Source organism: Sorghum bicolor, chromosome 7 (genome assembly GCF_000003195.3).
Source record: "Sorghum bicolor cultivar BTx623 chromosome 7, Sorghum_bicolor_NCBIv3, whole genome shotgun sequence".
In the NCBI taxonomy this organism is placed as follows: domain Eukaryota; kingdom Viridiplantae; phylum Streptophyta; class Magnoliopsida; order Poales; family Poaceae; genus Sorghum; species Sorghum bicolor.
In genome coordinates this window covers 63,580,111-63,606,878 of record NC_012876.2, presented here as the reverse complement: position 1 = coordinate 63,606,878, position 26,768 = coordinate 63,580,111, and the positions used below count along the sequence as shown (strand labels likewise).

General features: G+C 42.6%; 6 protein-coding genes and 1 non-coding gene across 7 annotated transcripts; 3 read left to right on the top strand and 4 right to left on the bottom strand.

The window, feature by feature from the left end:
* On the bottom strand, positions 11 to 3,824 carry LOC8081351 (A-kinase anchor protein 9). The gene is made up of 3 exons (XM_002444709.2): positions 2,441 to 3,824; positions 1,127 to 1,813; positions 11 to 1,012 (listed from the first exon to the last, which is right to left on the bottom strand). Exons 1-3 carry the CDS (start codon positions 3,518 to 3,520, stop codon positions 425 to 427), a joined length of 2,355 nt encoding a protein of 784 aa, XP_002444754.1. The 5' UTR covers positions 3,521 to 3,824; the 3' UTR covers positions 11 to 424.
* Positions 4,350 to 10,335, bottom strand: LOC110436985 (chaperone protein dnaJ 10-like). The gene is made up of 10 exons (XM_021464893.1): positions 10,028 to 10,335; positions 9,882 to 9,941; positions 8,470 to 8,552; positions 7,913 to 8,072; positions 7,613 to 7,742; positions 5,635 to 5,793; positions 5,299 to 5,477; positions 5,122 to 5,202; positions 4,904 to 5,044; positions 4,350 to 4,791 (listed from the first exon to the last, which is right to left on the bottom strand). The coding sequence occupies exons 1-10, from the start codon at positions 10,112 to 10,114 to the stop codon at positions 4,696 to 4,698; spliced, it is 1,176 nt and encodes a 391-aa protein (XP_021320568.1). The 5' UTR covers positions 10,115 to 10,335; the 3' UTR covers positions 4,350 to 4,695.
* On the top strand, positions 13,844 to 16,059 carry LOC8081350 (chitinase-like protein 1). The gene is made up of 3 exons (XM_002445832.2): positions 13,844 to 14,388; positions 15,288 to 15,444; positions 15,534 to 16,059. The coding sequence occupies exons 1-3, from the start codon at positions 14,043 to 14,045 to the stop codon at positions 15,937 to 15,939; spliced, it is 909 nt and encodes a 302-aa protein (XP_002445877.1). The 5' UTR covers positions 13,844 to 14,042; the 3' UTR covers positions 15,940 to 16,059.
* Positions 16,178 to 19,590, top strand: LOC8081349 (putative L-ascorbate peroxidase 6). Its single transcript, XM_002445831.2, has 11 exons — positions 16,178 to 16,735; positions 16,825 to 16,937; positions 17,135 to 17,225; positions 17,483 to 17,610; positions 17,945 to 18,015; positions 18,157 to 18,199; positions 18,298 to 18,394; positions 18,522 to 18,605; positions 18,817 to 18,938; positions 19,098 to 19,164; positions 19,319 to 19,590. Exons 1-11 carry the CDS (start codon positions 16,653 to 16,655, stop codon positions 19,419 to 19,421), a joined length of 1,002 nt encoding a protein of 333 aa, XP_002445876.1. The 5' UTR covers positions 16,178 to 16,652; the 3' UTR covers positions 19,422 to 19,590.
* LOC8064008 lies at positions 20,040 to 21,858 on the top strand. Its single transcript, XM_002445830.2, has 5 exons — positions 20,040 to 20,645; positions 20,769 to 20,814; positions 20,987 to 21,072; positions 21,182 to 21,240; positions 21,488 to 21,858. Exons 1-5 carry the CDS (start codon positions 20,151 to 20,153, stop codon positions 21,594 to 21,596), a joined length of 795 nt encoding a protein of 264 aa, XP_002445875.1. The 5' UTR covers positions 20,040 to 20,150; the 3' UTR covers positions 21,597 to 21,858.
* Positions 21,943 to 22,015, bottom strand: TRNAE-CUC. Its single transcript has one exon. It is a non-coding gene; the product is annotated as a tRNA-Glu (tRNA).
* Positions 23,580 to 24,074, bottom strand: LOC8064007 (ethylene-responsive transcription factor ERF015). Its single transcript, XM_002444708.1, has one exon. The coding sequence runs from the start codon at positions 24,072 to 24,074 to the stop codon at positions 23,580 to 23,582; it is 495 nt and encodes a 164-aa protein (XP_002444753.1).

The following is a 26,768-nucleotide window of genomic DNA, read 5'->3' as shown; positions in this document are numbered from 1 at the left end:
TAACAGAACGAGGCAATGCACAAGAAGTTTCATTCCTGGACATTTTGTTCTGATTACATCTTTTTTTCTTGAAACAAAAATCTGATTACATACTGGTTGATGATGGCATGTCATTGCAATTCAATCAAAACTGGCGTATCAAAAGAATTACAGTCTTAATGTACACAAAAAATGCATAGGGAAACTAAATTCCTACGGAGCATGCAAAATGTATGTTGTACAGTTGATCTTCCCTAGGATCCCTACTCTAGTTCGGAGTAGATTCCAAATGCTGGAGTTAAAGAAGGGCCGTTGAGGAGGGTATCCTGGAAGGAGAGAGTTTCACACTAGCACAGATCTTCCCTTCAATATGTGCAGGAACAGGTAGGACTTGGATCACAGTGCAACAGGCAGACCTCGTAGTGTGCAAATCCACTGTCCAATTTCACTTCTGAGGAGATAGGCCGAATGAAGAAGCAATTTCTGACAAGTGCTGCCCTGTTGAATTTGTTATGAATGCTATAGGGACTACAGGCTGAAACATGAACTCATCATCCTCCACCTGGAGATCATAGCATGTTTTGAGTTCAATTGCTTTAGACTCTGCAGCTTCAGCTTCTTTACGTAGGATCTCAACTTCTTCATTATCATCTGTTTCAGTTGCAGCAGTCAATTCTGCTCTAGCAGCAGCACAATCTAACCGGAGTCTTTTGTAACTTGTCAATGCTGAGTCTTTTTCTTTGAGTACAATAAGCCCTTCGCATTCCTGTATCTTGTCTGTAGTTGCTACAATATCCTTTTCTATTATCTCCAAATCAGTAGAAGCTTTCTCCAACTTACAATGCAGTTCGTCCTTTTCGGAATTAAGAGCTTTTGCCTCTGCAGCTATCCTTCCTGCTTCCTTAAAGTTTCTTGCAGCAGCTGCAACTTTCTTTTCAGCCTCTAGTTCAGGGCCCCTTTTGTCAATGAAGCTCAACTTCTGCTTAAATGAATCCATTTCTTGTTGTATGCTTGTTCTCCTTGAAGATACCTCCTGCAAGACATAAAATCCAGTATAAAATATTTAGAATAGCTTACATCCAAAACAAAACATGAATCTCAATATTTATATAATATAAGAATTTAAAAAAATAAAAGAAGGATGTACCTGAAGAGTAGTTCTTGCATCTGTAATTTTTTGCCTAAGCATTTGAATCTCTTGCAAAATTTCCTCCTCCATTTTTAGCAACCCAATTCTATCCTCTCTTGACTTCAAAATCGATGATGCAAGTTTTCTTCTTATTTCAACTGACTGTTGGCAAGTTTTTGCTTCAGAGGAACAAGCACCAATAATTTCCCTCAACTCTGAATCTTTTTGTTCTGATAAAGAAATGAACTTATCAATTTCGTTCTTTTTCAACACAAGTGCTTCAGTCTCTAGATCCACTTTACTTTGAGCTTCCTTCAAGGAATTGAGTTTCAAGTCAATATCTGACTGAGAGCCATGAAATTTGGAGACCACTGCACTGATTCTTTCTTGAACTTGATGGATCCGGGCGTTGTTTTCAGCTATCTCTGCTTCTTTCAACCTCACAAACTCTAAAAGCTCAGCTAACTCTTTGGTTAGGATTTCTCCTTTTTTACTAAGAATATCTTTCTCTAGTTTGTCTTCTTCAACCAAATGCTCTATCGATCCTTCCAACCCAGAACGTGCTTCTAAAACCAACTGTGTTTCAACCTCCATTTCTAACTTCTTTGTTTCTAGTAACTCCATTGATGTTTGCCACCCTTCTATTTCTTTTGTGGATAGTTCTTCTGCTTGCTTGCTCTCTGAATTAGCATGTTCAGTGGCATCCTAAGAAAGGTAGAGTTTCACGAATTAAGATAAAAGAGAATTCTAGTTTGTACTGTAGATCAGTGTATGCTGCATCGAAACTGTGGTTTTGGGCACTAGATGGTTGCAGCAAGTTACATAACAGGAAGAAAAGATATATTGGACAAAGCTATGTGATGCAGCACAAGGACCTAATTCAGAAACTTGAGCAACAACCAGTCCCATGTGAAATAGTACTATGTATCCTTTTTCAATCATATAGGATAGCTCTTTTGTTGCCTGTAGTCAAAAGGTTGGAAATATTATCTTGTTTGAAACTTTTTGCCAATAATAAAATAGTAAACACAATGGACTATTCCTCGGAGCATCAACAAAAATTGCATGCAGTACTACACACATAATACCATAGGACATTCCAGAATTTATATGTTCTATCTTGTGTTGAAAATTAGCCCTTCACTAGATCATGCCTATAAATGTTCTTCAAACAAAGAAAAGATAACGCCAAAATTCTATTACAAGGTAAAAATTGTGAACATGACATATAATTAGCTTGAGATGTGTTTTCCTACTTTCATGTTTGAGCAATGGTTGTTTGGAGCTACAATTCTATGTGAAGTTAAAACAACACTGACAAAGCTAATTTACCTTTGCAAATTGCTCCAGAAGGGAAGCAGCTTCCTCCTCCGCAGCAATGCGAGACTCAAGCACCTCCTGCAGCTCCGAATCCACTGAATCATAGTCAAGCTCAGCATCACGCAGGACCGTCAACAGCCGATCCTTCTCCTTCTCGAGCGCAGCGAGGGAGTCACTGATCCTCTCTGCCTTCTCAAAGTCCTCAGCCTCACAGGCCTCCTCCAGCTCCCTCTCCATATCCTTGTGACTGGATGCCACCGAGGCCGCCTCCTCCGCCACCTTCCTCCGCCGGCCAGCCAGAAGCCTCCTCTTGGCAGCCACGGCAGCAGCCCTCTGCTGGATGGTGTCGAGCTTGCCGGAGATTTGGGATCTGAGGAGAGCCAGCCTCTCCACGATCCCCAAGGCTGCAACTCCAGTATCTCCATCCTCTTCACCATCATCGTCCTCATCCTTTGCCGCCTCCTCTACACGCGGTGAATTGGTATCCACATCCACCGCCTCCGCGTGCGCCTCGTAGCCGTTGGCATAGCCATCGACTTGCCGATCAGGGACCTGATCGAGGGAACGAGTAGCGGCCGGATGCGGCGAAGCGTCCAGGAAGGCAATACTGCTAGCGGAGATCGCAGCAGCAGCTGCGGAGGCGCGAACCGTGGCAGGAGGGGAAGGCGGCGCTGGCTGCGGCGAGCGGCCGTACCCGATGCGCACGGCCCGCTTCTTCTTGCGGAGCGACGAGGAGGACGGCTGCCGGGAAAGCGCCGTAGCAGCGGCTGGCGCCGCGGGGACAACCGCCGTGTGGCTCCGATCCTCGCCTTGCGGGGGTAGGGGCGGGGGCGGCTGCTGCTCCAGCGAGAGCGGCTCCTGCGGGGCGAGGAGGGTGAGATCGGAGAAGAGGTCCTCGTCGAGCGGCGGCGGCGCGGAGGAAGCCGCGTCGGCGTCGGGGAGAGCGGCGGGTGGCAGCTCAGGGACAGGGGCGGGGGCGGGGGCGGGGACCGAGTCCTCGGCGGCGGTGGGTTCTGGCGCGAAGAGGACCATGCCCTCAAAGAGCGAGCCGCCATCTTCGCCGCCACCCCACCCGTCGTCCTGGGACGCCATCGCCGCCGTCGCCTTCTGACCAATCGGTGGCTGACGGATCGGGAGGAGTAAGACGACTACAAAGGTGGACGGTGGAGTGGACTGAGCAAGGCAATGGATGTGCCGTGGGCGACACCGCCGCCGCTGCGTGCGTCGCTAGATTAGATCATGGAGGAGGAGTAATCCCGTGTGGTAATCGCCGTGATCTGGCCTCCGACCCTGTCACGGTGTTACCTTTGTCGCGTACTCCTACCACGGAACTGCTTCGGATGAGGAGGACGATGATGAACTTGCCTGCTTGCGTTGCAAGGCTTACGTCGACTGCTTCACTTTTTTTTCTCTGTTTTCCGTGTTTTTTTTTCTGTAAAAATAAACTGATTCCTCTAAAAAATTTATATATGAAATTTCGGCGTTACAAAAAGACAGTACTAGTTTTTGTGCTGTAATTTAGGTACAAACAGGGGGAATCGTCCTTGTTTGCTTGGAAGTCCATGCCAGGAATTTCATTCTTTCCTTCGTGTGTAGGATCATCAGGTATCACAAGCATACGTTATTAGAACTCGATGGTGTTTCACATAAACAGAGAGGCCTCTTTACATGACAGGAGTTTCACAATAATTTTAAAGAAGTTCCAAATTCTAGCAGAAACAAAAACTTGCTTGTATTTCAAGTGGAACTTCAATCAGTGAGATGCCGAAAGCAATCCTCATTTTCAAGGCCCTGGCTACAATATAGCCAAGGATCTTACAAGAATAGCAATAATCCGCTGTATAATTTCCACGCATTTGTGCGAAAGTCTGAACAAACTTGTTTCATGAAAACCCTAGCCCCAATAACACCGACTCCTGAATGATGGAGAACAATGACTAGAACTTCATTTCATTTCACATGGATGCAAATGTGACCACTGTTTATGCTAAAATAGAACAGGCCGACAACAGAACAATAATAATGGACATCATAACATGTACACCTACAGCTGCATCGGTCAACAAATAGCAAAACACACCTGTACACAAGACACGGCTGCTATCAACAGTCCATGCATACACGACCAAAATAACGGGACCGCAGAGGACACCTCACAGACTCCTGTGTTTCCTCTACTTCAGGTTCAAACGGCGAATCATGCAAATGATCTAGTATTACAGGCAATGTTAAACAGAGCCAATAGAACAAGCATATTTCATCTGGACTCATGGGATTCGATCCCTCTGCGCACCAGGTGGAGCTGCTGGCATTGGGAACGGACAATAGACTCCGTTAACATGAGGTGCCTCCACATATGGGCTCTAGAAAACAGAAGAAAGCAAGTCAGTGGCTTGCATGAGAAAGAGTCAGGAAGCTTTTCCAAGATATGAATAACTTGATGTTGTTACAATGGCAAAGAAGAGGAGCTGTTACCGGGACAGGAGGCTGATTAGGAGTGAACTGTGCCTCCCTCTTTGGGGATGAGTCAGGGGAGCTGCCATCATTGTCGTCCATGTTGTCTATATTCTTCACTTGTGATGTTTCTCCCTCGCTAGGGTTGAGCTTAACCACCCGCTAAATGGAGCAAGAATACAACTCAGACACTGGAAACGTCAACGGCTTTAAAGCTATATAAACGGAAACTGAGTTACCTGGAAAATTCTTCCTAAAGTTTTTAAGCCTTTAGCACGAAGGCGCAATTCCTCCTTCCTGGCACTACTGTCTTGAAGTACCTGGAATTGGTAGTGTTAGAAATCTACAGCTACACTAGCCGTGTCAATAAAGTACTAAATGGCTGCAAAGGGAAAGGCGCAGTTGTTGGGACAGACCATTTGACAGACATGGGATAATGTGGCTTCTATGTCCGCAACGTTAAGCTTCCACAAGGAATCAACCATGATTTTCTTGTGGTTTTCCATGTACATTTCAAGTTCCTCCTCTGTGTACTGGCCCTCGGCACTCATATACTTCCTCAAGTCCTCTTGCAACTGCATAAGCGCTATTGCACCTGCCAGATAAGGAGACAACAATGTGTCAAAAAAATAAGGAAACAAAATTCATGAAAAAAAATAGCACATCAACGTAGATGATGCAAAAAGCTGCATGATATGCTTCCAAAATTTTCAGACAAAACTGCAGTTAAACAATGATTAGTTGTACGTTACCTGTGGCAGCTGTTACTTGGGATTTGATAAAATGCCCTTTGTCTCTAAACCATTCAGCAATAAATGGAACCCCCAAAAACATTGCTTTCTTTCCAAGTTCTTTTGCAGCTTGCCTTGAATATACATAGCCAATAGTGTTCAACATAACAATTCCATATGCTGCCATATAAGCAAAACAGAACCAAAAGAGGGAAAAACTTCAGTTAACAGAGCACAACTTCTTACCTGGAAAGAACAAATGAAAAGAATAGCCTGAAGTGAACAGAGATTGAGTGCATACGGTAACACTAAACAACAGGTTTGGCCAAAAAAATACTTCCCATAGGATTATGCAAGTATCATAAACTTCAGGGACAAGGAAGAATAGCATATCTGCTAGCTGTGAGCTTATGTACACCTTTTACTTCAGATAAGAGGTCGGTTTCAAACCTTATTTTCAGTTACTCCCTCCATACCTCTGTAGCAAGGATACATGAAGGAGGTGCCATATCGCGTATCGGATACATATCTGATACGGATACCGCCGCTGATACGGCTTCGATACGTACCCATCGAGTATCCGATTTTTATTTACTTTTGGAAATATTCAATATGTGACCTGATATGTATCAGACGTGTGGGATACGGCCCAGCCCAACAAGAAGCCAATGCTCCCCTGCCTCAATGTCCCGACGCAGCAATGCCTCGCATGGCTGCACACGCGCTGCCTCCCACGCAAGAGATGCCCCACCGCTCGCTCGCTGCCGGCGACAAGCCCCAGCCCCCTTGTGCTGCCTCCGTGCAGGAGATTCGCCAGAGCTCTCTAGTCGTTACCCCCGCCCCCTCGAGCCGCCTCCTGCGCAGGAGATGCGCCACCGCTCGCCGGCCTCCGGCGACGAGCCTCCACCCCCTCTGTGCCATCAATCGACCTCTCATCCTCCTGTCTCGTTGCGCCAGGGAGCACCCACCAGTCCACTATGGACGCGGCTTGCTCCTGCGATGCAGGGAAGAGGACGATTCAGCACTCAGCACAGCAGCAAAGCTAGCTTCTGCCGATGTCCCACGAGTACACTCCTTTTTCATTCTTGATGTAGTCTACTTCTGCAATTGTTGTACTAAACTAATAATTAATGATTACTCAAATTTTACACTATCACAATTTTAGTTTGCATTACTATTTATTTTATTAAAAAATAGTAAAATGTATCAGGTTTTATGCGAAATTGCCGTATCCGTACCCTTCCGATACTGATACTCGTATCGTATCCGTGCTGCATAGCTCCATACTGGGAAAGGAAGTCGTTTTAGGACAACATTTAGCATACCAAGGAGTGATTAATTAGGGTGTATTTTCCCCTGTTGCCCTTATTAAATGTGGTTGCGGGTATCTCCCATACAGCAAACATTTGTAGCTGGTGTGGTGAGCGCGCTGCGGCCCGAGGAAGGAGGTGCACGGTTTGATTCCTCTCAGGCGTGGTTTCAACCACACACCTCTTGCCTGGCCGCAGCGCGCTCACCACTCCAGCTATGAATGCTTGTTGTATGGGAGATACCTGCAACCATATTTAATAAGGGCAAATAGGGAAAAATACATCCTAATTAATCACTCCTTGGTATGCTAAATGCTGTCCTAAACGACTTTCTTTACCATTATGGAGGGAATAATAGTTTAGGGGGCATTAAGAAATACGAATGTCCTACTTGTGCTTCTATTTTCTGCAGCATTTAGGCGAATAAACTCAATAAGTGGTTGTAAAAGAAATAAGATATCCAGTTATGTTTCAACGTTCAACTAAAGTTAACAGTTTTAAGAGTGATGTCAAATGCAGTAATACTTGTCAAGATACTTAACTATCTATTGAACCATATGATAAATAACAGGGGCAAGAAAAACTTATTCAATACCATACGCCAACTAAGAACATAGACGGCATGGGATTAAAAGGAAAACCATATTTAGCATTGAGGGACAGAAGGGACGATTCGTAACGGCTAAAACCTGCATTGCTAAGTTTGGACACCTCTGCTTCAGCATGCTGGATGAATTCATCCCTATTTCCTTGAACATAAATGTGTAGCCGGTTTTTCAGTGACTCTGCAAGTTTCTCTTCCCGTTCCTTTTGAACAGCCTGCAGTTTTAGTTTTCCATTCAGCATGATATTATTGCAGAAAGAGTATGAAATGCAAAAGAAAAAAGAAAAACATGGATGAGATATTGACCAACCAACAATCATGATGACATTAAGTTATTAACCAACTATCTGGAAGTTTATATAACAATCCTGCTAAAGGAACATACCTGCATTCTCTCTTGCAGCTTTTTTGCATCAATCTGCTCATCTTCACCAAAATTATCAAGTGAAGCCATTGATGCCATTGCCAGTTGACCAATGTAATCCTCAAAAAGCTCACTACCAAATAGCATTGCAAAAATCGCTGCTGGATCAATAATTCCTTCCCTGTCAAATGTCGAAACCATGTGAGTAGGGATTTTGCTCTCTTATAAGATTATTTGAAATCACCAGTTAACCCAACAAAATCCCATCTTCGGTGGGAGAACATTATTTGCTCTAAAAAAAGTCCAAAAAACGATATCCATGATGGTTAATCATGAATCCTGACTCTATGAGCTTAACACCCTCCCCTTTTGGTACAGCCTCTGCTTCCTACTCAAAAGATGCAGCATCATGCCATTTGGTAGCACTTCAAAGCAGTGCCAAAAAAAGGCCTTGGACTGGTTTGGAACAACATGAAATAGTTTGATTTACATAGGAATAAGAAAATTTCCCCACGTTCCAACAAGCCCTAGTTCCTTTGACAATCGGCAGCATGTAATTTATCTGTAATTGAACATACGTTGAGATGCCGTCTTTCCCATGTGAGTCATAGGCTTGGCGTTGTGTGGGGTCACTGAGAACTTGGTATGCTTCTCCTAGTTCCTGTTATGAAAATTCTATTGAGAACAAAATAGTATGCAAAGTTGCAAACAAAACTGTGGAAAGAGCATCATATCTTTCCTCATAAAGTAATGCCACGTAATGGTATCAAATCTTATTTTAAGACTGGTCATGAAGAATCATATAAGGTATATATAGACATTCAGTAGCAATGCGCAACATGTTCATTAGTGATGTAGAAGTGTTTTCACTGTAAGCATGCATCTATGTCACATATTCAGATAGAGGGAGACAGAGTCACATATCACAGTATGTCAGTATATAATATCACCAGAATCACAAGTAAAATGTCATCATAATTGTCCCTGCACACAGTCACAGACACCATACTAGTGAAATAGCCCTAGCTCAATGCAACAAGTAAAGAGCATTGAACCTACATTGAGGATGTTATCTTTGGATAAAGGAGTTTGTTGCAGAATTGAGAAATTCACGTCTCAAGTATGAGCAATCCTATTTCTAAAAACGACACAAATGACAAGTCTCAACGTGACCTTTCTTTTTAAAATGACATTATGATACATGCATAATGTCTCCATTCTTAAAGCAGCAGCCAGATATTTTGTAGGCTACAAAGAAGAATGACTATCTAAGGCCTTGTTTAGTTCACCCAAAAAACCAAAAACTTTTCAAGATTCTCCGTCATATCGAATCTTGCGGCACATGCATGAAGCATTAAATATAATAAAAAACAAAAACTAATTATACAGTTTGTCTGTAAATCGCGAGATGAATCTTTTGAGCCTAGTTAGTCTATAATTGAACAATATTTGCCACAAACAAACGAAAATGCTACAGTGCCTTGAACCAAAAAATTTTACAAACTAAACAAGGCCTCAATATTCATTACAAAATGATATGGAGCAACTCAGTAACAGAATGCGTCATATATGTCTGATTTAGATTTTGTTCACTCGTCCAAATTGTTGTTTAAGAACTAGAATCCTATTAGTCATACTTCCTGTAATAGGTTGTTTTGACTATCCTGTTAGCAATATTAAGGTATCATTGAAGTGAACAGTTGTTCAACAGCGAAGTACACGTCTAGCCACCTAACAAAACCCATTTAAACCAGTAAACCGGACAGTTAGCACTGCCTAAACTTTTTTGGGCATTGGTGTCGAGCAATAAGTCCCTAATCTGTTTGAATCGAGAATTCTACACTACAGGCATTGCAGCTCACAGCAGTATCTGTTAGCTGAGCAATTGAATCGAGGATTGTACGCTATAGGCAGAGTAGCTCGCAGAGCCATCAGTTAGCTGAGCAAAGCATAGGTATCACAAGCTGAGAAATGGCGAAAACACATATACCTGGAACTTCTCCGCTGCCTGAGGATCATTCGGGTTCTTATCGGGGTGGACCAGCCTCGCCTGCACAGCCACAACCAGCCGCAGCGACAGGAATCAGATCAAACGCCCGCGGCAGAACAAGCGGGACCAAGGAGCCGGCCGCTTACCTTGACGTAGTACGCCTTCTTGATCTCGGACTCGGTGGCGGACGGGTCCACGCCCAGCACGTCGTAGTAGCGCGTATCCTTCACCATTTTGGCTCCCTCTGCTCAAGCTTCGATCTCCCCTCCGACTCCCCCCGGATCAGGCTCCAGGTGGGAGTGGATCCGTGAGGGTATCTGGTTGGTGGAGAGCTGACGGGTTGCGCTGGGCGGTGGGAGCCGGTGGCGGCGGCGGCGGCCGTGGTGGGGGCGCCGGGGTCGGGGGAGAAGCCGGCTTTTGTGGTCCGGCCACGCACACAGCGCGTCGACTAGACTTTTTCTAAAGTTTTCAGGGAGAATTTTGTGAATTACCACACGCACAAGCCGTTGCCCAAGTTGCCAAGTTGGACCGGGCCCCGCCCGTGGACTGTAGTCCATCGACGAAATCCATATCTTCCCCCATTTGCATTTGCTAAAAAAAATTCAAAATAATCCCAAATTACAGCTCAAAAAGAAACTATAATTCAAGCCTACAGCTCAAAAGGAACAATTCGAGGTTAGGTACTTTATCATATTATTAGGACACAACATGTCAACATTAACATAGGAATTAGTGCTTAATATACTACAGTAACAAAGCATGATCGAGTGACTTCTCGCAGCTAAAACTAGCATTTCGCAGGTGAGATAGGACTTCAGACTCTAGATTAACAGAAATCTCACAAATATTCAAAATAAACCTAAAATGGTTTTAAACCCGCCATTTCGATCCTGATTCATGGCTAAGGTAAATTTATTGAAAACTCTACTTATAGGGATTGACACGTCTCATCTTTTATTAGTACATGTACACATTAGTTTAGTGTTGATTGTTGCCTGTGCTGATTACTTAAGAGCTAAGAGTTGGGATAGATAGACCTAGTAAGATTCAATTAATATTACAAAAAAATTCAGCAAATTGATACGGTGTCTTATCACTAGTTTTAGTAACTTATAAAAGTTACAATAGGCTTTAACCAACTAAGAGGAGCACCAAAGAAAAAAATCACAGCAACCCAATTTACATCCGTATCTAATTGTTACTTTAGTTAAATTCTACTAAGAAAAAGTTATTTTAGCTAAACAAATAAGTTAATGGTGTCTATTTTAGTTGGAAAACAATTGACTTAGAGTATCCACAGTGTGCGTCTCCTAGGTATTTGCATTAGATGTAGCTATAGAATCGGGGTACGTAACATTGTGGGGTGGGTTTTGTACATGTGTGGGTCTAGCAATCAAGCAAGTCTAGTTCGACTCATGTCCAAATTTAGTCCCACGAGTGGAACGATCTGATACCTCCACACTGCAGGCGCTATTACAAGGTTATAGATTTAGGCCACTTCAAAAGACCTTGGCGACACTAGGCGAGCTGGATGAGAGAAATAAAAAAACTCTTCTTTTTTATCCTCTGGTCTCGTATATTTTTCTTTCAAATTCTCAAGATCTCAAGATGCGTGTTGTTTGACAATTTCTTCATTAGTAGTGAACTGCTACTCTCCTTCTTCCGTGGTCCACGTGGACAAGGGCCGACAACGTCGCCACCAGTACGAACATCCTTATTCAAGTCTTGAACATATATTGCAATTTTGTCTTTATTTTTATCTTTATCTCTCTATATATATCTATCTATATTTATATCTATATCTCAATCTCTATCTCTACCTAATACTCCCTCCACTATAGTTCGTACACGACATTGTATTATATATTTATATGGGTCAAGAATCAAACTTTATAATCTTTGCTCACAAATTTAGCTAACAGCTCTTAACTATTGTATACAAACTTGATAATATTATATATATAGTAAAATGTACAATCCAAAATCATAATTTTATAACCATAAATAATATAATACTTTCTTCATTATAAATTTTAAGTTGTTTTCACTTTTCTGATACATAAAATTTATTATGTATCTAAACATGTTATATTTAGATGCATAACAAAATAGGTGCCATAAAAATAAAAAAAAGTTTCGAACAGAGGGGTATAATATAAATGCATGGTCGACGTGAAATTTAGAGAGCACTAAAGAGCAAATGGTCTCTTCTAAGGGCACTCACAATGCAAGACCCTATTACAGAGTCCAAGACAATTAACTACATATTATTTATAGTATTTTGCTTATGTGGCAGCATATTTATTGAAGAAAGAGGTAGAAAAATAAGACTCCAAGTCTTATTTAGACTCTAAGTCCACATTGTTCGAGGTAATAAATAACTTTAGACTCTATGATAGAGTCTGTATTGTGAGTGCCCTAGGGCACTCACAATGCAAGACTCTATCACAGAGTCCAAGACAATTAATTACATATTATTTATGGTATTTTACTGATGTGGCAGCATATTTATTGAAGAAAGAGGTAGAAAAAATAAGACTCCAAGTCTTATTTAGACTCCAAGTCCACATTGTTCGAGGTAATAAATAACTTTGGACTCTATGATAGAGTCTGCATTGTGAGTGCCCTAACCCTTTTCTTATTCTCAAACTTTCCATCTCGCGTATATGGCCCACAACCTAACAGTTCATGTCCAACAATGGCACGATATCCAACTTCAAGGCATATTAGGCCAGTCTTAATGCATAGTTTTATGACATAGTTACCAAGACTATAAACTAGGTAACTGAGCCACAAGAGTTTCATGGAGATAAAACTCCTCTCTCATCTGATGAAACTCCTTCATTTAATGACCCTGCCAAGTTAGCAATTTTATTTATGTGGCACCCTATTTAATGTGCATGACACTCTCATGAAACATGCATTGAGACTGGCCTTAGACTTCATCGTAGTCCACGTGCATGTTTGCTAATCTGTTCTAAATTACAAGTTATTATAATTTTTTTGTTCATTTATTTTGTTATATATCTAAATCTATTATTTTTTTGAGAATATAGGAGGGGCATTGGCCCCTACTGAAATTTATTAAGCAAAAGCAGAAAGCAATTACAATTACAGATAAAAAAAGATAAGGTCAGAAGAAAGAACAGAGGAGTTCAGAGCTAGCAAGCCGCAAATTCTGAACCAGTTGTACACCACCAATGATCTAAAATATTAAGGAATAACACTTATCCAATCTTCTAATCTTGGTGAATAGGCTTTCTTGGCACGCAGCAAAAGAGCATCCATTTCCAAGAGAAACAAATTCTTGCAGCCCTATGTCGAGACATTGACTTGCTTGAAAATCTTATTGTTTCTAGTCATCCAGATAGCCCAGCTTAGCGGAATGATAACTTCTACGAAGAAAGATTGGTTGAGCTGATTCTTGAGGCGTTCTAAATTTAGAAAAGGATTAGCTGTTGGGTCCACACTCAAGTTTATTAGCCTCCAACAGTCCTGTGCAAAAGGTACAATTAATAAAGAGGTGTTCTACTGTCTCTTCTGTCTGTTCGTTGCATAAGACACTTATAATCTTCCATCTCCATATTTCTTCTTCCGAGTAGACCTCTATTGCTTAATCTATCTTTCATGAGCAACTAGAAGAATACACAATGCTTTGGGATACATAGCAAAATAGATATACTAACAAAATCAAAGTAAATTATAATTTAGAATTAAAGGAGTATTGATTTTTTTCATGAACCTTTTTTAATCAAAATGCTCTTCATTCCGTGAAGATCCCAAATCACGACCGTTCTCATGAGTTACAACAAATCATATTTAACAATAGTATAAAATCTAATTTGAAAACGTATTGCATTTCATTGCAACACATAATACTTTGACTAAACGATAATTGTGGAGCTCTTCAAAGTTTTGAAAAACATAAGGTACAAAATGACAAGAATACACCTGACTTGAGCAGCGCCAGCGAGTCAGTGGCTCAGACGCTCAGTGCGGTGACGGAGTGACAGCTCACCGTCTCCCTCCGCGTCGACGGTCGCTACCATTTCCCTCCTCCCCACCGTCTTTTTTCTCGCTCCCCGATTCCAGCGACTCAGCTCGCCGCGCCACAGTGTTGAGTTGTTTCGTCTGTAAGGAGAGAGACCACCCAAGACCACGATGTCGGGGACGCGAGGGGCGGCATTGCTGCTGCTTCTGCTAGCCACTTTGGCGGCGGCGGTGATGGCGGGCGGCGAGAAGGTCTGCGACAAGGGGTGGGAGTGCAGCGGCAGCCGGTTCTGCTGCAACGAGACCATCGGCGACTTCTTCAAGGCGTACCAGTTCGAGGAGCTCTTCCCCAAGCGCAACTCCGATCTCGCCCACGCCGCCGGCTTCTGGGATTACAAGGCCTTCATCACCGCCGCCGCGCTCTTTGAGCCCCGCGGGTTCGGCACCACTGGAGGCAAGGAGATGGGCATGATGGAGGTCGCCGCCTTCCTTGGCCACGTCGGCGCCAAGACATCCTGTACGCTACGCTCTCTTCTTCTCTTTGCTAACTACTCTATAATTTTGCAATCCGATGCCCTGGGATCGACTGATAGATTCAGATGATTGGTATTTGAACTGATCGCTTGATGCAAGCATGCACAGTAGTAGAATTCACGCTCTAGGCATTTATTCATGTTCTTGTATGCTGAGATCTGTAGCTAGATTTATGTAGAGTGTAGGATTCCAGGAAATGATGATTTGCCTGATATTGAATTGAGGATCTCAATTATCTGGACTTCTTCAAAGACTTTCACAGAATGCCTTCAGCACTAGGATCACAAGCACAGACAATGGAAACACATGTTGTTTGTTCCACTTCAGTTATATCTAACTGTCTCGAACTGGGGGTTAGCCCATTTCCATTAACTAGAACGGAAATACAAAAGATTCATACAGAGTGATTAGACACTACCAGAAGGAAGAACCAGACATCTAAGAGATAGCATACTAAGGCTACCACCAGCATTTCCACTTCCCACACTGCCTGTGCACTAACAGAGATCAACGCCACCCACGGTCCAACAGTATCAACTACCAGTGCAAACTTATTACATCATAAGTGGCAAGATAAAAACAGAAACTAAGTTTGCAGCATTTCAGTTATATCTAACTGTCGCATGCTATGACATACCCTTGAAGCCTTGATAGTTCTTTTGGTATCTGGATTTTAGATTTGCCATCTGGTTTTTAATCCAGGAAAATGACACTACAATGGACTTTGGTTTGCTCTTTGTAGGTGTGACTTATGAGGTTAGCAAGGTTGGGTTTACACTGTAGTTCGTTTGATTGATTGGAAATCTTTGTGTAGATTAATCTGAATTTCGTCTGATATTGTTATTATAATACACTAAATACTGGAATGGTGTGTTGCATCAGGTGGATACAACGAAGCGCCTGATGGTGAAACAGCTTGGGGGCTTTGCTACAACCATGAATTGAGCCCAAGCCAGAGCTATTGTGACGATAGCAATGAATTATACCCTTGTGTTGAAGGAGTTGAGTACTATGGTCGAGGTGCTCTTCCTGTTTACTGGTGAGGCTGATATGCCCTGTCTTCACTTCTGTTGGTCATGAGTTGAAGTTAAGTGATTGACAGTTGGCTATGCTGTTGATGTTTCCCAGGAACTACAACTATGGTATCGTCGGGAAGGGTATCAAGCAGGATTTGTTGAACCACCCAGAGCTACTGGAACAGAATGCCACACTTGCATTTGAAGCAGCCATTTGGAGGTGGATGACTCCAATGAAGAGGAAGCAGCCATCTGCTCATGATGTGTTTGTTGGTAACTGGAAACCCACCAAGAAGGACACATTATCCAAGAGGTATCCTGGCTTTGGTGCTACCATGAACATCCTGTATGGTGATGCCATCTGTGGTAAAGGATCCACCGATAAGATGAACTTCATTATATCCCATTACCAACATTATCTTGGCTTGATGGGAGTTGGCCGTGAGCGCTCTGAAGATAACTTGGATTGTAGTGACCAGGTGGCTTTCAATCCATCATCAGAGAGTTCTGACTTCTAAGAATATGTTTCAAAAATCCTTGAATGCTACCCTGTATATCTGGGCCCAGTAACTGGCTTCCCCAGGCTATACTATTGAAGCAGAAAATTAAAATCCAGTTATGTGTCAAATGCCTGTAAATTATGTTGTCTCCGTCGTTGCTTATTCTTTTCCGATGCCATGTATATTGTTTCAGCAATAACCTTTTTCCTTGTAGGTTGACCCCTTTTGTTTTGAGCTAGTATAGTTTAATCCGTCACTTCTAGTTGAGCTTCAAATTAGGGTTGTGGGTTGCTTTGTTTTATGAATTCAGTCAATTGGCGGTGCGTGCTTTTGTTTTTTTTTTGGTCATTTTGTACTTGCAAGGCTATTTTGAGAGGCACAATTTTGGAGAACTCTTTATTCTTGTAAAATCGTAAACAAAAAGACAAGGCATGTTTGTGCCACAGCGAAAAAAGACAGTGAAATTTCATTGTGAATTACAGAGATAAGCAAGGGTCTTTGGAGGCATAGCTGCAGGACAAAAAAAAAGGAGGGATAAATATCTTTGAACACAGCTTATCCAAGTGACTTCGTGGGGACCGGAAGTTGGGAACCACACATGGATAGCCAGGCATGGATAGCCTGACTAGTGGGTTGTGTCCTTTTCTTTTTCTTTTTCATTTCAAAGCTGTGTAGAATGGTAGGTTGGTAGCTGTTACTGAAAACTCAGAGAAGGCAGTCCGGGAAAGGGGATGGAGCTCACCAACATCCCCTATATTGCGTCATCTTCCTCGTCCAGCTGCTTCTACTACAGCTACAGTCGCTGTGGCTGCAGGTGATGTTAGAGAACTCTCATTCCCGTATGCAAATGATGCAGTCTTTGTCTGAATGGAAACAAATAACCTGAGAAATCATTACTTGCAGAGTTAGAAGAGATGGGAAGCTGGTAATAAAAGCTTCTATAGCTGGTAGTAAGCATGCTGCTGATTCAGTATGTTCACAACTTTTTGAGCAGGAAACTGAAGATCCCCTTTCAGGTAGACATTGCAGTTCTTATGCTTTGTGTTTCAGTTAGAAACTTAGAACCTCATATCACTTGGTTCCAAATCATTTTCGCTGAAGCTGTAACTATTTGAATTACAATGGGAAACTTTTGTTGCTTGGGCTGATGCCAGAGCCAGGCCATGGAAATTAGTATGGTCAACTCAAAGTTTCTCTTCTGTGGTGGCTGCAGTTGCTAGATCTTCCTGGCATATAAGAAGGAGAGACTTGGCTTCTGCCATTTTACTCCCTTTTCTGCTTCCTCGTGTTAACATCTCCATCGCGTAAGTGCATTATTATCACTGAATTTAGCCGTTCATCTCCTAACATTATGAATCGACATTCAAAAGAGCATCTTCTTGATGTTTCAAATGGAAAATACTGCTTGAACATGGATTTAGAAGGAGAAGCATGTAATGAGCCATAGTTGAATCTAGTAAACTTGGAACAATGATCTAGTAAAGGAAAGATCCTTAAAGCTGTTTCTTGCTCCTAAAACAATAGTGTTATTTATAAAGAAGTTATCTGGTTGATTTCACAGGGCTGAGATATATGATGCATCAATTATTCGAAGTGGTGTTAGGAATATTTTAACCAAGGCCAAGGCTGCTGGTGTGCTTCGATTGGTTTTCCATGATGCAGGGACTTTCGAAATTGGTGGCAAATCAGGTTAGTCTCTTAATACCATGGTCGATTTCAGGTTGCTGTAGTACACTATCAAATTCTTTGGACTAAGAAAACTGATAGGTTTTTTAGTAGCATTTGTATAAGGAAAATTCTTAATATAATGATACACAGCTCTCCTGTGTGTTCAAGAGCAAAAGCATTTGTCTATGTAAATGATGCAAAATGGTATTGTTAAGGAGATATAATTTTTTTTTTGTAAAAGGAAAGAAATAACAACATTTGTGGTGCATACACTGATTGCTACCTCACTGCTATATTAGTTCAGCAAAGAGACATATTTGCCTTTCCTCAGACTACTAATATTGATAACTTTCAGGTGGCATGAATGGCTCTATAATTTATGAAGTTGACAGACCTGAAAATACTGGGCTAAATAGATCCATAAAGGTTCCACCCCTCCCCTCTTGAGTGCATTTGGGGCAATAAATTGCTTTATATCTACTTATTTTTCTGAATAATATCATATATCCTTCTTGATAATATCTTCCCTTCAGTTGATGTCTATTTAATTGCCTCATAATTGAACAGATACTAACAAAAGCAAAAGAAGGAATTGACAACGTTCAGAAAGGTATGCAGATTATGCCGTTTGCTGCCTTGCACTTTCTTTATGAACTCCAGTTTGGGTGTATTCACATAAGTCTAATTTCCTGCTGTTTGTGCTGACAGTGTCATGGGCGGATTTGATTGCCGTGGCTGGTGCTGAGGCTGTTGCGCTCTGTGGTGGGCCTGAGATTCCAGTAAGGCTAGGAAGATTAGATTCTAGGTGAGACATCACAGTGAGTTTTTATTTTACTACTTTAACCTAAATTTTTTTAAGAAATATATATATTCCAGATTGTGTTTTGTCTTTCTACCAGTAGTTTTCTGAAGAACACAATTCTTTTATGCAGCACTGCTGATCCAACTGGTAAACTTCCTGAAGAAACATTGGATGCAACTTCCTTAAAAACATTATTCAACAAGAAGGGCTTTTCGTGAGTTGTCTTTTTTATGAAATTATTATATATATTTTGTGAATTCCAGTTCTTAATTTTGGTCTACTCCTATTTTGCGGACCTCACCTCCTCTGACCTGGCAATATTTGAGCAGATTTTATGTTTAATCCCTGTGGCTTCTAGCCATTGCTCCATAAAGCAGGCTGTGTTAATTAGACCTATGTCTAAAGTTATGTTTGGTACTTAACAGGGCGCAGGAGATGGTTGTTTTATCTGGAGCGCACACAATTGGAGGTAAAGGATTCGGGAGTCCAATTGTTTTCGATAACACCTATTTCAAGGTGCTCCTTGAGAAGCCGCAAACATCTTCGAGTAAGTGCATGTCCTTACCAATTGTTTCGATTCTGTTTTTCTGTCTCCCTTGGATTTTCAAGACGACTTGTCCATCATAGCCCATTCGATGTTTATGTGCTTATCAAAACACAAAACTTACTGTGTGGGCTTATGAGCTTATCGTGTCCCTTTGTGAAGCTGGCATGGCGGCAATGGTTGGGCTGCGCACGGACTGGGCACTCACCGAAGATGACGAGTGCTTAAGGTAGTTTTATGAAATGTGAACTACATCGGCTTTCCTCAATAACATCTCTTTTCCTCGAGTACTTATGTTCTGTAAGAAAATGTACTTAGCACGTTGCTACACGGAATTAGATGGGCCAACAAAATGCTAAATGTTGCATAATTGAAATCTGCAGATGGATCAGGGTCTATGCAGAGGACCAAGCTAGATTTTTCGATGACTTCAGGGATGCATACATCAAGCTCGTAGACAGTGGAGCCTCGTGGAGAACAGCTTAATTAGAACTATCTATTTGACTATTTCTGTACAATGTATAATGAATTTCCCCTATGCCCTATGTATCAGTGTCTCGTTTGGACCATACGAGTTGCACTGAGATTTTATCAAAACACAAAGCATTTTGTTTGCAGAAGGTTAATTGGAAAAAAAGGCTCTATTTTAGATTCATCCAACCTGTATTCTCCCCAGCAATGAATCCACAATTTCTTGCACAAAACTCGTGAGAAAGGAGTTAACAACACCAGGTGAACCCACTGAGAGCGGAAAATGAAGATTACCAGTGAGCTGTAAACTGTTATTGTCTTAGTCTCAAAATAAATTAACTTCTAGAATCACCATAAGTCAAAATATTTTAAGTTTAACAAAATTTATAGAAAATGGTAATAATATAATATCTTATAAAAAAATATTTCATGATGTATCTAGTGATACAAATTTAGGGTCATAAATACTGATGTGCTTTTTCTACAATTTGATCAAACTTAAAATAGTTTAACTTATTACAACAATATAAATTTATTTAATTTGGGGTGAAGGGAGTGCTCAGGAAAAAAAAAAGTTCGCTCGGACAGCAGGACATGCCAGGAGGAACCACACATCTTTGTCCATGTGTACAACTGCGCTCGAAGTCTCGAACACGATAAGCTCCTACAGCCAGTGGTTGGTTAATTGGTTTCATGCGCGGCTGAAGGCAAGCTGTAGCAGCCGAGAAGCAGGCAGGCGATGGAATGAGGCTCACCGCAGCCAAGCCTGCAGCCATCACCCTCGCCGAGCGCCAGCCGATCCCCATCCCCACATGCAGCTGCAGCTGCACGGTGGCCAAGAAGAGCCGTAGCGACCGGCTGGCATGGAGGGTCGCAGTGGCAAGCGGCGACGCCGACGCCGAGGCTGACGGTGCCGAGGCGAGCGCTGGCGCGGGCCAGGCACCGACGGCGCGAGCGGGGCGGCGGGCCCGGCTGTCGGCGAGGCGGCGGGAGCGCGTCCCGCTGCCCGACGGCGTCTCCGGCGTCAGTGTCGGCGAGTTCCTGCGCCACCCGGACGCCGTGGAGTCCCTCCTCAACACCGGCGCGCTCGAGAGCTTCGCGCCCGCGGGCACCGGGCCCGGCACGTTCACCTGCGGGCTTCGCCGCATCGGGCTCCTCGGATTCGAGGTCGCCCCGGTGCTCGACCTGCGCGTCGCCCCGACCAGCACCGACTGCACCATCGAGATGCTGTCGTGCAGGGTACGTGCGCGTGGCTGCCTTCTCATTTCAATCTGATCTGATGCGCGGTTTGGTCTTGAGATGCAAAGCTCCACCTTCACTGATTCGAGTTCTTCTGTTTTTCTTCTGACCTGCTGTTTTCAGTTTGAGGGTTCAGAAGCACTTGAGCAGCAGAATGAACTCTTTTCAGGTAAGTTTAGGCGCCTGTTCAACGGTTCTTCTCACTCAGGTGTATGTGTATCTAATGCAACAATGCCACCCAATGTGTTCTGCAAAAGCATGTGTTCTTCCACAATCAATGCGATCAATTAGCTAATCTGCAAAATCTATGATAGTTTTCTGAATCTACTGAATTTTGGCAGCATTTATGAGTAACCATATAACGTGGAGCGAGGATGCCGAGGAGCCCTGCCTAGACATCGATGTCACCTTGGAGGTCACTCTGGAGGTATGCTTTGCATTCACCACTCGGCTGCAAGGTTTCTTATATTCTTTTTTCTTCCAAGTTAGTATAAGAGAATATATGAAGTTAATCGTGCGTTGATTACAATATACAGGTCTACACTAAGCCATTCAGCATGCTTCCACTGTCAGCAGTGGAGAAACCGGGCAACCTGTATGTATTCCTGTACATTCTTCACACTTCGATAAGTTATTTCAGAGATAACTCTGAAAGAGAACACCAGTGACCACCTGAATCTTGTTTTTAAAAAATAGTAGCTCTGAAAGACCCCCATACAGACACTTAACCGACTAGTTGAGAACATATGAAATTATGCCGACTCATATTGTAGTGTGATCAGTTTTTCAGAATTGGTAATAATGACACTTCGATTTGGCATTTGCACTGAATTCTGCTGCAGTTTGATGCAAGGCCTGCTGGACAGGCTTGTTCCCATGCTGGGAGAGCAGTTGCTGAGGGACTACCATTCCTGGGTTCAGCTTCAGCAGCAGCAACATGAAGCGTCTTGATGAGATTGAGGCAGACGACCGGCCATCCTTCAGAGATCTGGGGATCCATGTTAGGGATGGTTCATTGCAAAATTGGTTGCTCATGTATACAGTACAACTGTCGAATGATTTAGCAAATTCAGATATAAAAGAATTCGTGAATCAAAATGCTTGATTTTGGTGCACCAACTGGCCATCAGTAAATAAAAATTCTGCTGTTTTTGCTTCACCAATGTATCCTATACTTCATCCAGTAAATAAAAATTCTGCTAGCGTTACTTCATCCGTAAGTGAAAAAGTACAGAGGCACAGTAATAATAACAAACTGAGTCAGCAGCACAAAAACAATAAAGCACAATAAAAATATTTCCGTTGCCGGGACTCGAACCCGGGTCTCTCGGGTGAGAGCCGAGTATCCTAACCAGCTAGACTACAACGGAGATGTTGGAAGGTACAAAACAGAAAATCTGTAGTCTCATATACAGAATATTCTAGAAAGCATGTACCACCAAGTAATAACGGCAAAACTAACATAAATAATTCTCCGATCTAAATCTGAATTTCTAGACACATAGTTTTTCTAATATTCTTGTGCAGTTGTACGTGCAGGGTAGGATATGAATTTCAACAAGAAGGTGCTGCCAACGCCAGAGAGTCTGATCCACAAGATGATCATGCTGATTAAAGCCTGGAGCCCGCTTCTGAAGCCCAAAGTGAAGCCTATTGCGGAAGAAATGATCCTTGCTATGTCAGCTGGGGCTGAGTCTGTGTAGTCCTTTCTTTTATCCAGCTGGTTGCTACGTCTCATTAAGTCTTTGCCAGCTCTCCTTGTTTCTGTTAAACGGGTGTTTCTTTGAACTGCTCAGCTAGAGGTGTTGGTTATTTCTGTGAAGTGAGTTCTTTTTGCTACTTCCTGTCCTTATCCTGTAAGCTGGTATCCCCAGCATCGCAACTTTGGCTCGTTAAGCTTTCAGTAAAGCCGGTCAATGCCTTTTATCTAAAAAGGGTAGGATATGAATTAGTGAAATTTGACGAACATAGATTATCCGAAGAGTTCAAGTGCTTAACTTTTCAAGTCCAGCCAACCAATTCGCTGGTCTAAAAAGCCATGACTGAAAATACTATTCGTTGATTTATCGTGTGATAGAAAAAATACGGCTTATAAGATAAGTCAACGGGCGACGGCAGTCTTGCACAACGAATAGTCGTATTTTCACATCTCACACATCAACCCACGTAGTCTCATATAGGACGCTTAACAAAGATCAAATTTAAATTTAAACCAGACCAAATGTCATCGCTACGTGGGCTAAATTTTCTACAATCTCACACATCAACCCACCTGAACCATTACCGGAATATGGACCTTGACAGGATTTCAATTTCATCCAACCTACAAATAATTAAACCATTGGCGTCCCAGCTATATATTTTGACTCCTGATCCATCCCAACTGCCTAATACATGCAGGGAGCAAGATGCCAAGATACCTCAACACAAGGACCCGAACGTGGCCAAGTATCTCTAATCACGACAAGTCAGCATATGTTGATTTTGTTAGGAGAAGTGAAGCCAACCTGTTCATCTGATACGTTCATACGGTGCATCCAACAAGGCTCAAACTCGCAGATGGCCCAGCCAGACTTGCAGCTTGGGCCTCTAAAAAACAGGGCCACGTTTTTTTCCCTTTTTTTTTTTTAAAAAAAGTTTTTTCACATAAACTTTGTGGCAATGTTTGTTTTTCACTCATTTTATTATTTGCTCTTCATTCCTTCCTTTCACATTATCCCAACAAAATTGCATCCAAACATCCAAAATTACTTGCCATATATATTACTGTCGCATGCATCGGTTAGACACATAAATTAAAATAGTGAGTCTGTAAAATACTAGGACAGTTGCCATTTATAGAACTTGCATGTTGCATCTTGCACGCTACACACACAGACATTTGCTCTATCTACTCCGACGACGACCCACTTCGCAGTTCACAAAGCTTGCCAACTACCCGTGGAGCGTGGAGCGTACGTCATCAGGTAGTGCAGATGCACCTTCACCGGCAGAAGGACCAGCCGCCATCGCCGTCGCCGTTGTTGCCGGTGCCACAACCAGAGGTGGAAGGCGGGCGTCGACGCCGCGGGCGTGCCTCTCGGCGATGGCCTTGATGCTGGTGACGTTGAGCTGGACGCGCACCCACGCCGGGATGTCGGGGCGCGGCGCGCCGGGGAAGTTGAAGTTGCGCCCCCTGGGCAGGTGCACGCCGTAGAAGCAGAAGACGGCGGCGTCGTAGGCGAGCGCCGCCTGCCTGTCGGTCTCGAAGGTGCCGATCCACAGCTTCTGGCGGGTTCCCGGCACACGGATCTCCGCCGCCCACCGGCCCCACTGCCGTAACCTCACGCCAGTGTACACCGACGGCTTCTGCGGCCTCCCAGCCGGCGCCAGCGCCGGCACTTTCCTCACCGCCCCACTCCGCGCCGCCCGGCTGCTGCTTGTCGTCATAGCACGTCACCTCTGCAGTTAAACACACAAGCCAAGAGCACGGTCGGTATGTGACTTGTGAGGACGGGCTTTTTATAGGCGCCATGAGAATGACACGCGGCTCACGACGACTAGGGTATGGCTCTCTTCACCCTCACGACTCACGTACAAACCCAGAATATATACGTGAGTCGTGAGGGTGAATAAAGTCCGATCAAGTGTATCATTGACGCCGACTTTTGCCACCGAATAAAAACAGTCGTAATAAATCAACCGCCGCTGATGGATTCTTTATATTTTTAATATATATCTTTAAGAAACGTTGGGTAGTAGAGGCTCGAACTCTATTTTCTTGTTTAAAAAATCTTTAAGAAAGACTCTACAGTGTCTATATTGATGCGTCGCGTGTAGGTCGGCATGGAGGATGTGGCTTTGTCACCAAAGATGTTTTTTTATAACTAGATATTATTGCATTTACGTTGCTGCATGCATGCATCCACCATCAATAGAAATGAGATTACGTGGGCATAGAATGTAGTCCAAAGCAATCTCACTAATAAACAACTTTTTAGAGGCAACTTCCTTACACTAGTATATGATTTCTTTTGCGTGGCGTTGGGGTTTTTTTATTGGAGGCGGACACACTTTTTGTCTGCCTCTATTGTTCTCACCCAAGGGAGCCACAACTAACCCTTATATAGCCCATCTCGATTAAATATTAATGGAGATGGATATAAAAAGCCACTTTTGATAAAGTTGTAGATCCGACCATCAGTGCCTGGATGGGCTCGGTGGGCCGGGCTCGTTGGGCTGTTTTCTTTTTTTTCTAATAGATTAACTGAGGTAGGCGTCATAAAGTGACCTCCTCCATTAAAACATTATCGGAGGCAGACAATTATAATGCTGTGCCTCCATTAATCGTATTAATGGAGGCAATCGCTATATAGTGTCTGCCTCCATTAATACGACTAATGGAGATAGGTACTGTGTAACCGCTTTGGTTATCCATCAATTATCTGAGGCTTTTTATAGGAGGCGGTTGGATAGGCCCACCTCCATTAACAAAAACAACCGCCTTCATTAAATTTTCGGTATAGTGTTATAGTGTAATATAAAGGCAACTTTATCAAAAATGGACTCTACAAATGATTTATGAACCAACCCTTTTTAGAGGTGGCTAGAAAGCCTAGTCGACTCTAGAAATGACATCTATTTTTGGAGATGGTTGAAAAACTAATCCGCTTTAAGAATAACATTTCTAGATGAGGATAGGCTTTCTAGCCATCTCTAGAAATAATGGAGGAATTTTTAGAGGCAATTAGAAATGTTATCTGTCGCTACAAATAGATTTATGTAGACAAGATAGTTGGCAATTTGGTTCGCCTATAAAAATAGGTGTGACATAGTAAAAATCATGACATGACTTTTCCAAATTAAGTTAAGCGAGTATAAAGCATATAAAATCTGTATTACTCGAAGAAAATCTATAACTTCGTAGCTGGTAGCATTTTCATTTGAAATCATTTAAGGCACAAAAAAAATTCTATTTTAAGTTTTCATAATTTGGGATTCAATTTTTTTAAGTTTTTGAAATGACCTCGGATGGAGATATGACAATTGCTATGCCTCCAACACCACCTTCTTGAGCTCTCTTGATTTGAGTCCCACTCTTGTGTAATATGAGCACGACTTGGATACTTCTTATATTGGGACCTCTCTTTCTTGAGAGGCTTCTTCTTGTATGTCTAGTCCTTGTGTCTGTCCTTATCCTTGTCACTTCTCATCTCATATGGGCAGTTGGAAATGAAGTGATCATACTTTCCATAATGGCAACAAGCTCTTATTGGCTTTCTTTTGTTGAACTTGCTACTATTGATATGAAGAACTTCTATTTTCAAGTGTGCCTTGAACTTCGTCATGAACAAATCAAACTCATCATCATCATTCTTCTCCTTCTTCACTTGTGGATTGTTCAACCACCTTCTTTCTTGACTTTTCTTAGTCAGCTTGAATAATGTTGAGACAGTTTTTCTTGATTTGTTGGCCTTGAGAGCAACATCCTTCACTTCCATGCCCTCAAACTTTTCCTTTAACTCTCCTAACCTTCACATTGATCCGCTTCAAGACCAATGAGCTCATGTGTAAGAATCTTACCAATCACATCACCTGGTGTGAATTCTTAAAACCTCTTCTCCTCACGAATGAGAGTACAAGGTGTGCGGTTTCTAGGTGCAAATGCTTCCAATATGATCTTCACCACTGTGTGGTCATCCATGTCATCACCACCTAGACTATGGATCTTTCCAACAAGCACCATCATCGTATCAAACGTCTCTGGAGAGCCCTCACCTTAATTTCTTGATCACAAATTGAATTATTTGGACCACCAAGAGACCAATCTTGGACTTTCTTACTTTGTCCACCCCTTCATGTGCTTTGTGAAGAGTGTCATAAATCTCTTTTGCCATCCTGAGTCCAATAACCTTGTTGTACTCCTTCGAACTCAAGGCTCTAAGTAACACTCTGATGGCTTGAGTATTGAGGTGGATTTGCTAGACTTCATGTGGTGTGATCCTTATTGGATCTTTGGGGTCCACAATACCTACACTCATAGGATCCCAAAGCTCCGGATGGAGACCAACAAGGTGAACGTTCATCAAGTGCTTCCACTTGAAAAAGTTAGTTCCATCAAACATGTGTAACTTGCCTGTGGGC

Excerpts from the sequence above, each read along its gene's own strand:
- LOC8081350 (XM_002445832.2), top strand. The coding sequence starts at position 14,043 with ATGTCGGGGACGCGAGGGGCGGCATTGCTGCTGCTTCTGCTAGCCACT. Across the intron at positions 14,389-15,287 it reads CGTCGGCGCCAAGACATCCT|GTGGATACAACGAAGCGCCT; the intron begins GTACGCTACGCT and ends GTGTTGCATCAG. Across the intron at positions 15,445-15,533 it reads GGTGCTCTTCCTGTTTACTG|GAACTACAACTATGGTATCG; the intron begins GTGAGGCTGATA and ends GATGTTTCCCAG.
- LOC8064007 (XM_002444708.1), bottom strand. The coding sequence starts at position 24,074 with ATGACGACAAGCAGCAGCCGGGCGGCGCGGAGTGGGGCGGTGAGGAAA.
- LOC8081351 (XM_002444709.2), bottom strand. The coding sequence starts at position 3,520 with ATGGCGTCCCAGGACGACGGGTGGGGTGGCGGCGAAGATGGCGGCTCG. Across the intron at positions 1,814-2,440 it reads TTCTGGAGCAATTTGCAAAG|GATGCCACTGAACATGCTAA; the intron begins GTAAATTAGCTT and ends TACCTTTCTTAG. Across the intron at positions 1,013-1,126 it reads ATGCAAGAACTACTCTTCAG|GAGGTATCTTCAAGGAGAAC; the intron begins GTACATCCTTCT and ends TATGTCTTGCAG.
- LOC8081349 (XM_002445831.2), top strand. The coding sequence starts at position 16,653 with ATGGAGCTCACCAACATCCCCTATATTGCGTCATCTTCCTCGTCCAGC. Across the intron at positions 16,736-16,824 it reads TACAGTCGCTGTGGCTGCAG|AGTTAGAAGAGATGGGAAGC; the intron begins GTGATGTTAGAG and ends CATTACTTGCAG. Across the intron at positions 19,165-19,318 it reads GAAGATGACGAGTGCTTAAG|ATGGATCAGGGTCTATGCAG; the intron begins GTAGTTTTATGA and ends TGAAATCTGCAG.
- LOC110436985 (XM_021464893.1), bottom strand. The coding sequence starts at position 10,114 with ATGGTGAAGGATACGCGCTACTACGACGTGCTGGGCGTGGACCCGTCC. Across the intron at positions 8,073-8,469 it reads GGGAAAGACGGCATCTCAAC|GGAAGGAATTATTGATCCAG; the intron begins GTATGTTCAATT and ends GACATTTGACAG. Across the intron at positions 5,478-5,634 it reads CCAAGTAACAGCTGCCACAG|GTGCAATAGCGCTTATGCAG; the intron begins GTAACGTACAAC and ends CTTATCTGGCAG.
- LOC8064008 (XM_002445830.2), top strand. The coding sequence starts at position 20,151 with ATGAGGCTCACCGCAGCCAAGCCTGCAGCCATCACCCTCGCCGAGCGC. Across the intron at positions 20,815-20,986 it reads GCAGAATGAACTCTTTTCAG|CATTTATGAGTAACCATATA; the intron begins GTAAGTTTAGGC and ends GAATTTTGGCAG. Across the intron at positions 21,241-21,487 it reads GTGGAGAAACCGGGCAACCT|TTTGATGCAAGGCCTGCTGG; the intron begins GTATGTATTCCT and ends ATTCTGCTGCAG.